We start from the raw sequence: 12,632 nt of genomic DNA, 5'->3' as shown, positions 1-12,632 counted from the left end.
AAATGTGACTGCTCAGATGAAGCAATTGTTAATTAAAAAGCAACAGTAATTAATATCCTCTCATTGCCATATGGTACTGCTAAAGGTTGGGGGATTCTTTAGTTGTAATTCTTTTTCCTTTTCTTTGTCCTGTGAAAGGTGCGTGTTTAAGGAAAAGGCAGGGGGGGAAAGGCAGAGTGCTTATTCCGTGGAGTGGTTTTGAGCCCGAGATGGTGATTAGCAATCCATTTGTGCAGCCTCTGTGGCTCCTTCCCATTAGAGGGGTCTCCTCCCCTCCCCTCTTAAGTAGAACCACCCTTTTTCTACTTCATCTGGGTGTTGTATCCCTGTGGTGACTGTCTGGTCGGAGTCCCTGCCTTAATGCCTCAGGAAAGTCTGATCCTGATTAGACCCTCTGGATACCAGCATATGGAGAATCCCTGAAGTGCTGGATGTGTTTGAACTAGAACAGATGAAAAGCAGGAGCTGGGATGCTGTAGTTTGTCCCGTCTATGCACAGGGATGCTCGAGTCGTGCAGCCGGGTTTTGCTCTTCCCAACGCGGCTTCAATTATTTCAGCTCAGTCCTGGCTGGAAAAGCGCTCGTCCCTGATTTAAATCGAGTTTAGAGCATTGCAGACACTGGCTTCACTCTTTTTCTTTAAGGTTTTGTAAAACTTTTATATGAATGGAAATATTTTCATTATTATTATTACTTTCTTTTATGACTTCCCTTGCAGCGCTGGGAGCGCAGACACACCAGCGTCCCACAGGGTTTGCAAACGGGAAGTCGAGTTTTACTAGACTTGGAGAGGGAACCCCTGGCCTGGTGTCCCGGGAATCGCCCGGCCAGACCCCAGCACGGCTCATCAGCTCCGGCATCCCGCCTCTGGCAGGGCCGGGGATGACAGAGCGAGCCCACGGTCACAGCTCCTCCACCAGAAGAGATTTCCTCCTAATTCCCAATAGTTACGCTTCAATTTATGCCCCGAAGCCAGGAAAGTTTTATATCCTTTCCAAAACCTTTTTTTTTTTTTCTTTCCCTTTTTTAATACTTCCTGTTGTAACTCTGGATATTCTTGTTCTCCGTATAAAAGTCAAATCGCTTTTTGAGTCCTGCTGAGTTTCTGGCCGTGGCCATGCCTTGTGACTGCCGGGCAGGGGCAGAGCCCGGCTTTCCCGGTGGGGCCGCTCGCCTGCTTGAAGCATAAGGAAAAGGGAAAGAGAAACAGCAATAGTTCAGTATTCCTGCAGGCTCTTGTTTGACTTAGGGGGAGAAGGAGCAAATGTAGGTTTTGAGGAGGAAAAGGTGTTTTCTTCCAGTCTTTTTTGCTCCTAATGGCAGCGAGCATCCCATCCTTTCCCAGTCCTTTCTTGGGAAGCTGCTTCAACCTCGCCGCGCTCCGGCACCTCAGCTCAGGCACAACCAGAGCCCAGTAATCCCGTTACCACAGCCGCCAGTGTGCCGCCCCGCTTGGGTTTGGTAGCACCAGGCCAGCGGGAGGGAGCCGGCAGCTCCACATGGGAATTAATGTCAGTCATATACCCTGCGGAAATGACTTTTGAAATGCATATAATCTCCAACATGCAAATGAGAAGCTTGCTTCACCCTGTTTAATATGAATGATCAGCTTCTGAATAGCTATTATTACACGCCACATTTCAGCAATTATGTTGTTCGCAGTTTGTCTTTCTGTCTTTTGGGGCGGGGAGGGGGAAGACGGGGAAAATAAAGAGAAGAAAAAGGGAGAGAAACAGTGTTTCTTCTCCCGTCCCTCTCTCTTTATTCCCCTCCTGTTTCAAACTCTCCAGCCGGCTGCGAGCGGCAGTGAGGGGATGCTGATACCGCTCCGGCACCCACTTATGGGGAAGAGGCTGGATTGAATGAGATCAAACTGTGTCCTGTGCTTTTCCACAGAGCAGAATGTGTGTTGGGAAGGAAGGAGAGACCCTCTGCCCGGGCAGGGCTCCCTGTGGCCCCATGTGTGTCAAGGCTGGATGTGGCTGCAGGGGCTCAGTGGCTGGGGTTGGTGCTGGATGCTGTGGTTGTGTTTCCTCTGGTGTCAGACCAGATCTGGGAGTTTCTCCCAGGAAAGGGGATGCTCAGGTTCCCAGCTAACAAGCTGCCTGCTGACCAGCCCAGCGGAGCAGAGACTCTCCATCTCATCGCCTTGAAGCCAAGCTCCCCGCTCTCCTGCATCCAGTCACACATTGGGGTGCGAGAGCGACTTTCCCAGCCTGTGGCTCTCTCAGTGCTGGTGCTTCCCTCCGATTCCATGTGGTGCCTCAGGAGCTCCAGCCCTGAGGCTGCTGCCGGCATCCCATGACCCTGCGAGTGCTGCTGCCCGGCAAGAGGGAAGCCTGGAATCGCATGAAATGAGGTGCAGGAGCTGCCACATGCAGTGGAGTGCCCAGCTCGGTCATTCGATGGCACCAAAGGGGTGCATGGAAGCGCCAGGGAGAAAGGATTTTCCAATGGGTGTTTCCTGGAGCACCCCACACTCTCCTTCTCCCACATCCCAGTTCCACGGTACCTTTGGGCTTCCTCAGCCTGGTTGGCAAACTTCATGCTAGGGAAGTGCTGGTTTGCTGGGAGCTGGTTTGTGGAAATGTGTCAGCTTTGTTGAGATTCTCATGGTGAAGTGCGTGGCCCGGCTCCACGTGCCTGGTGAGCAGCCTCGCTGTCTCCAGCGCCTCAAAGTGAAATATTTTGGGATCCTGTGAGAAATGCCCAGATTCCTGGGGCTTTATGTCTTGCATCTGTCTGGGAGAAAGCTGAAAACATGGGATGGATTGCACTTGTTTTCCTCATTGTTGTTCAGAGCCAGCAGCGTGTTCATGGCAGCTCATGCTGCTGCACATTCATTTTTTGGAGTCGATTGCATGTGGCTAAAACTGGCCAGGGTTTGACATCGCATCCCTGCATCTCCTTGCAGGACCTCGTGGGGATCGGAGATGGGGCAGGGTGAGGATGGGGCATGTGGAGGTAGGGATGCCAACCAGGGGTTTCAGACTCTCTCCTCTTCCTCAGGTCCTGCTAGCAAGTCATGATGGTTGAATCTGCCTCGGAGACGATACGGTCCACTCCGTCCGGCCAGAACGGGGTCAGCAGCCTCAGCAACCAGCCCGATGGCGGCGGCACCGGCGGCGGTGCAGCGGGAGGAGGGCGCGAAGGAGCCACGAGCGGGGAGACCAACGGCGAGATGAGCCCCGTGGAGCTCCTGCACTTCCAGCAGCAGCAGGTAGGAGGGACACCCCGCTTCTTACCACCAGGCAATGTGAAGCTGGGTCCTTTGAGGGTTCAGTTTGGGGGTAACACTGGATTTTACCCTCCCCTCATCCCCAGGGCTGGCACCGGGGGTTGCATCAAATTTGGCCATGCGTGATGAAGCTGGGGTGCGAGTGCTGCCCCAAAAAACGGATGGTTCTCTTTGGGGGGCACATCCCTAAGGAGATGGAGCCCATCGGTCCATGCAGCTCGTGGGCTGGTACGTGCTGCCTCAGAGATGGCTGTGGTTTCCGGGGGGTCCTGCCTGCTGCACTCCGCAATGGGCACAGGGAGCGTGGTGCAGGGCATCAGGGAGGGCTGTGAGAGCAGAGGAAGGACCTGTTGGCTGTAAAATTAGGAGCAGGTTTTCTCCAAGTCTGTCTTTGGTTACCCAGGTGGGTGACCAGAGGTGGTCCCTCATCCCTGGGGGGTCCTGGTGCCTTCAGCTGAAGAATTAACCTCGCGTGTCTGAAAACATGTGTGACCGCCACATGTGCATGCAGCAGCTCTGTCCTTGAGCACACACGTGTGCCCCTCGGCGAGCTGCATGGCACACGCCTCTCCTCACATCATGTACGCTGTGGGGAAGGGGGGGCCGTGTGTGTGTGTGCCTGCAGGTTACCTTTCAAAACAAACTTGGGCAAAAACATAAATTTTCCTCCTCGGATACTAAATAAGGCAATGATCCCTGCCTCGTATGGAGATCGCCTCCTTGAGCCATAAATTCCAGCGTGAAAGCTGTAAAAAATTGCTGTGTCTGATACTTTAGTAGCGAGTGCTGTAAATCCATTACCTGAATAACAGCCGTTTCTCACGCAGTTAAGCCCCCGTTCCCCTGATCTGAAGGCTAATCATGTGTGTAATGCTGCTACGAGTCGCCCTGCCAGGGAAGGAGCCTGCACGGCCCAAATGGTGCAGATCAGAGGGTGGGCACCGAGGTGGTGAAAGAGGGTCACCTCCTCGGGAAAGTAAGGAATAAAGGGCTTTTTGCAGTGCAGAGCGCGGCTGCTGTTGGCTCATCCCTGTGGATGCTGCTCTCTGAGCTCACCCAGTGAATCCTGCCCTGCCCAAAGCATGGCCCATTTGATTTCACCCTCTTGCACCACTTCTTTTGGATTCCCAGTATAACTACCCTGGGAAACTCGCTGGCACGTGGAATTATTAAGGCAGAGGGTTTGGTAAACTTCCAAAAACAAATGACATCCGCAATGACAGCGCCTTGGGAGGGGGGAAAGAAACCATCCTGAGGACTATCAATCTTCATGCTTCAGGGAACAGGCTGAGCACCAGCTGGGGTCAGGAATAAATGTCCCCATATAGAGAGCTTTGCACAATTAGGTGCTTTATGAAGGTGTTACACCATCCTTGGGAGCATCCCATTGTCGCAGGCAGGATCTCGGACCACTGGGCTCTTCCTGTTTGACAGCTGCTCTGCGGCAGCTCCTGAAATATTATCAGTCAGTCCTTATTTAACTGTATGAAATTCCTCCAAAACCCTTTAGGGAGCGTGGAGGGGTGGAACTCCCCCTGCTCAACTGCCCAGCCTTGGGCTTGAAGGGCCACTGGTGCCTTACATCTGCGTCTGTGAGGGTTTGCTCCCTGGGGGCATGTGCTCTCCCCTCGTTTATGGTTGGTTTTGCACCTTTGGGTGAAATGAGCTGGTTTGGACTTTCTTGGGTGTCCACAGCCTCCTTTTGGAAGGGTGAACTCGGGTACCCTGGGGTTTGTTGGCAGGGACTTCTCAGGTTAAAACCCCTTCTCTGAGAGTGCTGCTCAGAGGTGAGTGCCCTGAGTGGGAGCTCGAGGGGAGCTGTGTGTATCATGAGGTGTTCAGGGACCTCCTGAAGCTGGTTTGTGGCTTCTGGGCAGTCGCCAGAGCAAGAGGATTGGGGTGTCCGGCTCTGCTCTGGCTTTGTCACCCTCCTCATTGCGCCTGCTCTGCCTGTCTGCCCTGATCTGTGTCACTTCAGAGCATCCTATGGTCTGGAGCATTTGGAGGGAGAGCGGGAGCCCAGTGGGATGGGGTGAGGAAAGGGCTGTGGGGCTGGAGCATCCCCCTCCCTTCCCTCTTTCCTTCCTTCTCCCCCGCAGCCCAGGGGATGGCGTTCAGGTTAAATCCCTGGATTTCAATGGCGGGGTTGGGCTGAAAAGCTTGAATAGCGCGCGCCGGCATTGTGCCGGGGTTGGCAGAGGGGAGAGGTCGGATGGGGGCATGGGAGGGCTCCCGCCGCCCGCGGCTCCCACCGCCGTTGCTGTGGGAACGTGGCGAGACCTCCAGCGCGGTGACATCCTGCAGCCGGGCTCCAAAGCGCCGCCCGCCACCGAGCATTCATCAGCTTTTAACATGGGGCCGGCCCCTCGCCCCCCGCCACGCCGGGTCCCCCCCCAAGGACCCCTTGGCTGGGCAGGAAACAGGGGCACCAGGTGACTGGGGTGTCCCTGTGATGGGAGGAGGATGAGGGATGTGCCAACTTGGGAATGGGGGATACAGGAGCGATCCATGAGTTAGCATCGCACATGGCAGCATGCTGAACAAGAGCTCTTCCACGGTTTGGGTCTCTCCAGGGTTTCCTTGCATCCCTGCAAAGAATCCCAGGTCTCCAAGTCTAATCCTGGAGCTAGGGTTTAAACCATGGGGTGCAGAGGCTGCAGCTTTGGAGGTGCAGGGGATGAAAGCATGAGGTGCTCAGAGCAGCGATGTCCATGGGGAATCATGGGGAAGATCCCCGAGCCTGGTGGCTGTACGGTAGCGTTTTCCAACTTGATATCCTATGGAAATGGAGCCATCTGGAAAATCATCCTTCGGTGGGGTTTTATTATGCAAAAAAAAATTGTAGTTTATTACAGGCACGTGTCAAAGAAATGTGAAGTTATTAAACAGAAATCAGACTTTTTTATTTTCTTTAAAAAGAAGCGAATTGGACTTTTTTGGTAGTTAAAGGGGGGGGGAGGCACTTCCCCACCATGGCAGAGATACTGTTCCATAAAACATGTGATCACATCTCAAATATATTGTGTAATCCGCTATTATTAGGGTATTTAAGATAAAATGAGACCGGAGCACTTAAGTGAAACTCATCTCTCCGTAGGTGCCTTGGTTTATATTTGGTATTTTACTGAGCACCAATGCAGGAGGGGGTTTCCCTTCTCGTTACTCTTTTTGTCTCTCCTGGGGTGGGATTGTCGGGAGCTTGTTCCTGGTGTTCTTCATTAGTGGAAATGGGTTTAACCCCGCGCCTGGCAGGATTGAAGAGTCAAGAGTGGAGGAAGAAAGTCCGGAGGCATTAACGTGTGCAGCAATGGGAGCGCAGCTGGGGCTGCTGTCAAAAGGGCTTTTGGGGTTTTTTTCCTCCTCCCCCTGTAAAGATTTGTGTAATTTTGTTAATTCTAATCATTTTTGGAGCCGTTTGGTTCTGGATAAGCCCAGCCAGGGCTGGGCTGGGTGGAAGTGCTTCTCAATATGGCATCATTTACCGTTAATATCCAGCTAAAAATATCCGTGTGTGTGTTGTTTTAATAGCTCTAATTCTGGAATGTGACGATGTCATTTTTATGAGGCTAGTGTAAAATTATTCTTTTTTTTAACATTTTTTCATCCCTTCCCAACCTCCTCCTATCCTCAAAAGGAACAGAGGGAAAAGGGAAGATACAGACTCTCTTTGTAGATCCACTTTCTGCCCTGTTCCTTGCACAGTTCTTGGTTTAGTGTCATTTTTAGGCTGGCTTTTCACTCACTGGAGGTTAAAACCCCATTGCAGAGCTTTGATCCCATCCAGGTGCAAAATCCCTCGCTGGGTTTGGGCAGTTCCCACCACAGGCCAGGCAAACCCGCTTTGGCTCCAGCACCGTAATTAAATGTGCACCCTCGTAAACTGAAATACCTGGTGGGATGAGGGAGTTCAGGAATACCCTGGGCAAGATTTTCCTATGGGATGGGATGGAATGGGAGCTGCTGTCTCCTCTCCTCAGGCACTTCCATCACTGGGGCTGGATGGAACGTATTCCCCATGGGAGAAAGGGATGTTTGTGGTGTTTGCCATGGGAAGCCAGCCAAGAGCTGGCTGTCCTGGGGAGCCTCCATCATGGACAGGGGAGTCCCACTGGCCAGAGCACGAGTGTTTAGGGGAAGAATTAACGATAACCCCAGGTACGCTGGTGGAAGCCGGGATAACGGGCTGCTTCCCTGCAGGAGGAGGAGGTGCAGCAGGTTTATCCAGTGAACTGAAGGGATTTGGAATCCCCAAGGAGAGACGAGAATCCCGCGGGCTGGGTACCCCGAGAGCCCCCTTCCCTGGCACAGAAGCCTCTGCTCTCATGGGAGCAGCTTGGAGCTGGTCCTGGCAGGGTGGGCAGAACCTTTCCACACCTGGGATTAATCCCAGGCACTGTCCCCCTCCCTGTCCCAGCACACCTGAGTGTGTTACGTGCCTCCGTGCAGCACGAGACGGTTGAGGGCCATCCCCAACAGAGTCCCGGTCACCATCCTCTTCCTCATCACTGAAACCTGCTGCTCTGGGGAAGGGCAAAGCCCAACAGCAGCAGCTCCTGATGTAAGTGTCTGAGGCATTACATACTTTTTTATGGGATAATTTGCTGATCAAAGGGAGCCATCCAGGAGCATGATGAATTTGACACAAGCCATTCGTTCCTAATTACGGGTAACGTGCTAATGGTTCTTGAATAACACCATGCAGCAGGATACGAGTTTTTAAATAAAAAGTCATTTTTTCTCTGGTTCACAGAGACAGGAGGTGGAAGCCCATCCACTCTGCAAGGCAGGATTGCTTCCTCCTGGTCTCACATCTCCTTTGCCTGAAGGAGAGGATGAGGATGTGGGTGAACCTTCCTTTCTCATCCCTATGGAGAGGCTGCACCCTAGGACTGGGTCCCTCTGCCCTGCGGGGTGAGGGTAGCAAATGCAGATATAGAGCAGGGCTCTGCATCCCAAAACTGGGTTCTTAGGGCTCCATCTGCTTCATGCAGCCATGCAACAGGTCTGGAATGCCGTGTGCTGCCAGGCACAGCATCCATGGGCTGAGCTGGACTTGGGCTGGAGCTCACTGCCAGCGGTGGGAAGGGATGGATGGAGAGAGGGAGGGAGGGAGGGGGCAGCTCTGGGCGCTGGGGAGAGGCCCCCATGTGCAATTGTAAGGCCATGTCATTTTTGTTTCCTGTAAATCTTGTAATTTCGTGCTTCAGAGCACAACAAAGTGAGAGCCAGCGGGGAGTGAATTCAATTCCCCCCTGAGAGCTGACGTGGTGGGGACACGGTGGCACCTGCGGCTGGTCAGCGTTTGGGGTTAGAAAGGGAGATACTGGGAGAAGTCCTGCACAGTGCTTGGCCTGGGCACTGGCATTGTGTCTGTTTGTCCCCTCCTTGCTGTGTTTTCCATGCCTGCTGCACTGATGTTTGTTGGGCTGGGGCAGGGACCTGCCTCACCAGCTTGCCTTGGCGAGATGCTCCTTGCAAACATGGGAAGAATTTCATGTGGTGCAGATGGAGAAAACAAATCCATGCAAACCTGTCAGGCAGACACATGGCAAAAATAGCTGAAGCTCAAGCAGCCTGTGTGCACGCAGGGAATGGTCCAACACTCGTCCCTGGGTGGGTGCCTTGGACCTGCTGCTCTGCCATGCACTGAGCAGCGTCAATTGAATCCCTCCACCCAGGGCTTTTAAAGGGAATTACTGTTTTCATTTCAAAAAGTAATTAAAATATCAGACCCTGAGCTGTCATAACTGTCACATGGTTTTTGTGTTCGCATTACCGATGCACATCTATTACTGTTAATAACAGGGAAATAACATGCCCGTGGAGAAACGTGCCTGTGTCAGCTCCAGGACGTGGACCATGGGCTCGTGCCATCAGGATTCCCAGCAGCAAATTGCCATGTGTTGTCCTCAAGGATTTTATGGTTTTTCAATCGTTTGGATAATGTGAGTTTGCAAGTTGAGAGGTTATGCAAGTTTGGAGCATCCCCAGCAGCCAGCCGGAGATGCTTGGGAAGAGGCAGGGTGTACTCTGGGCTTTGGCTGCTGCTGGTTACATTCCGGGTAGGAGCATGATGTTAGGATCCCTTCTGCTTTTGGAACTCCTGACCTTTTGGCTTTCTTGAGGCCATTTGGTTCAAGGCATGTGATGACAACTACCAGGCAGGGCAGAGGGTGCCCTGTGCTGTGACTGGGGCACAGCTCTTGGGTTTGGGTTCCTTGCAGTGAAATGATCATGGTTTTTTAATGAAGGAGGCTGAATCTGCTAAATGCTCTTCACACAGCCTCCGGATTCATCAGGGACTTTAAAATTACCTCTCATTTTGCAAGTGCACTTCTAATGCCTGTCCACATGCAAGGAGCGGGTCAGATGGATTTATCCACCAAAACCCCCAAATGTGGCACAGCTCAGACATCCTTTGCTTTAGGTCTCTTCATACACTCTTCTAAGCAACTGCCTGCTGAGAGAGGCACAAAATGGGACCTAAACTGCAGCCCTTCGTTGGAGCTTTATTCCCTCTCCTGGCTCCTGATTGAAGCTCCTGGTGTGTGCCACGCTCGCCTGTGGCTGGCTCCTCTCTCCTCCTTGTCTCTTTGCAGGATTTTCCTTCATTTCACCTCCTGTCTGCAGGCACTGGCACTGGCCATGGCTCGCTCATGGCTGCTTGTGCCTGTGTGTGTTTCCACAAGTGGTTTTTACCAATTCACGTCGGTTTCTCCCTCTTTTACCTGTTGCGAAACTTCCCAGCAAGGCACCTCCATCCTGTGAACAAGTTAAGGAACCCCTAACTTTTTCTGGGCAGACACCCATAAAAATGAGCAGGTTTTGTCTTGGTCCCTTGTGTGAGTTCCAAAACACCACTATAAACTCCGTGTGGATGTGTTCATGGATTATTAATTTGGGTGGAATCCTGCACTTGGCTTGACCTGAAGCTGGGCAGTGACTGGGACTTTCTGGGGCTCTGATGTGGCAATCCGATGTTAATGTTAAATATAGATGGGAGCTTTAAACACAAGCGAGAGCAGCTGCAGCAGGAATGTCTTGGTGGCTCCATGCAAAGATGAAATGAATCAGTTGGGAGCCAGCCCCTGCGCTGGACCTTTGGTTGGATGCTGACTGTGCTGAAAACCTGCTGAGGCACAAAGATGCTGGACCTGGCGACTTGCTGGAGGTGGAGAAGGGCTTTTGGAAGAGGATAGGATTGCCCCCAAGGTCCTGTGGCCTTCCGTGGCTCTGGGGTTAGAGTGGTTGGTCCGTAGTGGGATGTAGTGGTCATACCCTTCTCATGCATCGCTTGAGGAGGAGGATGAGGAGGGCACCCTTCCTCCTGCCCACCCGCTGTGTCTCTCTTGCAGGCTCTCCAGGTGGCACGCCAGTTCCTGCTGCAGCAGGCCACGGGGCTGAGCTCCCCCAGCAGCAATGAGGGCAAGCAGCCGGCGGTGCAGGTGAGCCCCAGGACGTGTGTGTGTCTCCCCCCTCCCCGTCACCCCCTTCCCGGGAAGGGCTCAGCTGCACTCGGATGCTGTGGGAAAGTGCACGTGCAGACACATGTCACCTCTGGTTTCGGGATGGCTGAAGCACACCAGGAGCCCACAAAGAGTTTAATCCTCTGTAAAACTCCAGATATCTCTTCGGGTTGTTTTTTGGGGGGATTGTGGTCCCCTTTGTGTGCTGAGGTGGTGGGAAAGGGTGATGCGAGGGGAAGGCTGGCTCCAGGCGAGGTGAGGACTGGGGAGAGAAGGTCACTGTGTGCCACCATCCCTTGGGATGGCATTTCGGATAGGAAGGTGCAGAGTTTCCCAGGGTCGGAGCACCCCAGGATTGATGCTGGGTGCTGCGTGTAGGGTGCAGGACAGGTCCCCCAGCATGGGACAGGGCAAAGGCCCATGTAGGGTGGGGGTTTTATGGCACTGGCAGGAAAATGGGTCTTCGGGTGGATGCAGCACCCTTGGGTGGCATCCAGCTCCCATAGGGGAGAGGGGACGTCCTATTTCCTGCTCTCCTCTGCCAAAGGGAAGGGGCAGAAGAGGGATGTGCTTCCTCAAAGGGAAGGGGCAGAAGAGGGATGTGAACCTGGGGAGTGGGGGGGGAGGCAGAAAGAAGCAAAGCCCAAGCGATGGAAAGTGACAATTTAAATAGTTGTGTGGAGGGGCTCTCCCTGCAGGCTAATTAAATTTATCAGAGAACAGCAGGTTACCTTATTAGAGCCACGTGGGTTTAATTAACAAAGGAAAGTAATTAGCACAAGTGCTCTCAGAGCTGGAGGTCCTGCTGATGCCAGGCTGAGCCGGCACGAGAGCAGGAGCCGGGGCTGGGATGGGACATCACCTGCCCCTCTCCTGGCTTGGTGAGCCAGGACATGGCTAAGCCTCATTCAGTGCATCCCGGTGCTGCCGGTGCTGGGTGGGCTCCTCGCAGGGGTCATGGAGCCTGCAGCCCCTGGTTGGGAAGCAGGAGCTGGGTCCGGGCAGTGGGAATTAGTCAGGGCTCCTGCGGCACAAACAGGCGGCTTTTTCCAGTGGTGCTGGCAGGAAGGAAATGCAGTCACTGCATGGAAAATGTCTGCGAAGGACAAAGGCAGCGAGGGTGAAGTCAGATTCCGGTAACCGGCGCCTCACTCCCCTCCGTGGGTGCGTGTCCCTGCCTGTGCGCTCTTGCCTGCACTTCTGCCTGGCCCTCGCTGCTCCATCGATGCGCTTCGCTCGCCGCTTGCTCAACATCCCATTCCCGCTGCTCTGGTGCTTGCTTTTCCTTCCCTCGCCTCCCATCCCTGCCCATCTGGCCAGCGGCTCTGCCGGAGTGAACTGGATCTGCCTGCCCTTCCCCTCCTCCCCTTCTCCTTTGCAAAAGGACTTGTGAAAGTTGTAGACGTGAGTCAGAAATAGCTCATAACTCAGCAGCAACCGGCCTCTTCCTCCCCCCCCCGGCCCCGCTGGCCCGGCCAGCAGCTGGAGCGGGATCCGACCGAGGGGAGATAGAGGATTAAGCAGACTCCTTTTGAAAGGAAGTTTATCTAACAGCAGCATGGTGTGGATGAGACTGGCCAGGACGGCTGGAGGAGGAGGAGGAAGGCTGGGTCCCAGTGCACCAGCCCCTGGCTGGGGAGGGAGGGGGGAGCACGGCAGGACTGGGGTTCATTGGGAGCTGGGGTGTACTGGGGTGCCAGCCTGGACCCCTGCGGCTGGGGGCTGGATTTCCACATCGCTTGGGTGTTTTGGGGAGATGGAGAAGATGTTTCAGTGGTCTCCCAGTCCCAGGATGGTCCCAGTGTCAGCAGAGAGCTGGAGCCTGGCACCCAGGAGCACTGCACAACCATGGTGCTTGCCACCCCATGCGCTTGCCCTTTCAGGAGCAGCTCCCTACCTCCTTGCTGATGGGGATGGGACGTTCGTGG

The 12,632-nt window shown here is 53.8% G+C and overlaps 1 protein-coding gene across 4 annotated transcripts in view; it reads left to right on the top strand.

Annotated features, from left to right (window-relative positions):
- Nucleotides 1-12,632, top strand: part of FOXP4 (forkhead box P4) — a 55,269-nt gene that overhangs the window by 16,018 nt on the left and 26,619 nt on the right. For 3 of the 4 annotated variants that reach the window (XM_030473409.1, XM_030473408.1, XM_030473410.1), the window contains exons 2-3: nucleotides 3,010-3,220; nucleotides 10,594-10,683. In XM_030473409.1, coding sequence (XP_030329269.1) covers nucleotides 3,026-3,220; nucleotides 10,594-10,683 — 285 coding nt within the window. In that variant the 5' untranslated portion in view covers nucleotides 3,010-3,025. The remainder of the gene's footprint in view (nucleotides 1-3,009; nucleotides 3,221-10,593; nucleotides 10,684-12,632) is intronic. The other variant, XM_030473411.1, reaches the window with a different exon arrangement.

The sequence above is a fragment of the Strigops habroptila genome, chromosome 18, assembly GCF_004027225.2.
Source record: "Strigops habroptila isolate Jane chromosome 18, bStrHab1.2.pri, whole genome shotgun sequence".
Taxonomy (NCBI): domain Eukaryota; kingdom Metazoa; phylum Chordata; class Aves; order Psittaciformes; family Psittacidae; genus Strigops; species Strigops habroptila.
This window is presented reverse-complemented; position numbering and strand designations above follow the sequence as displayed.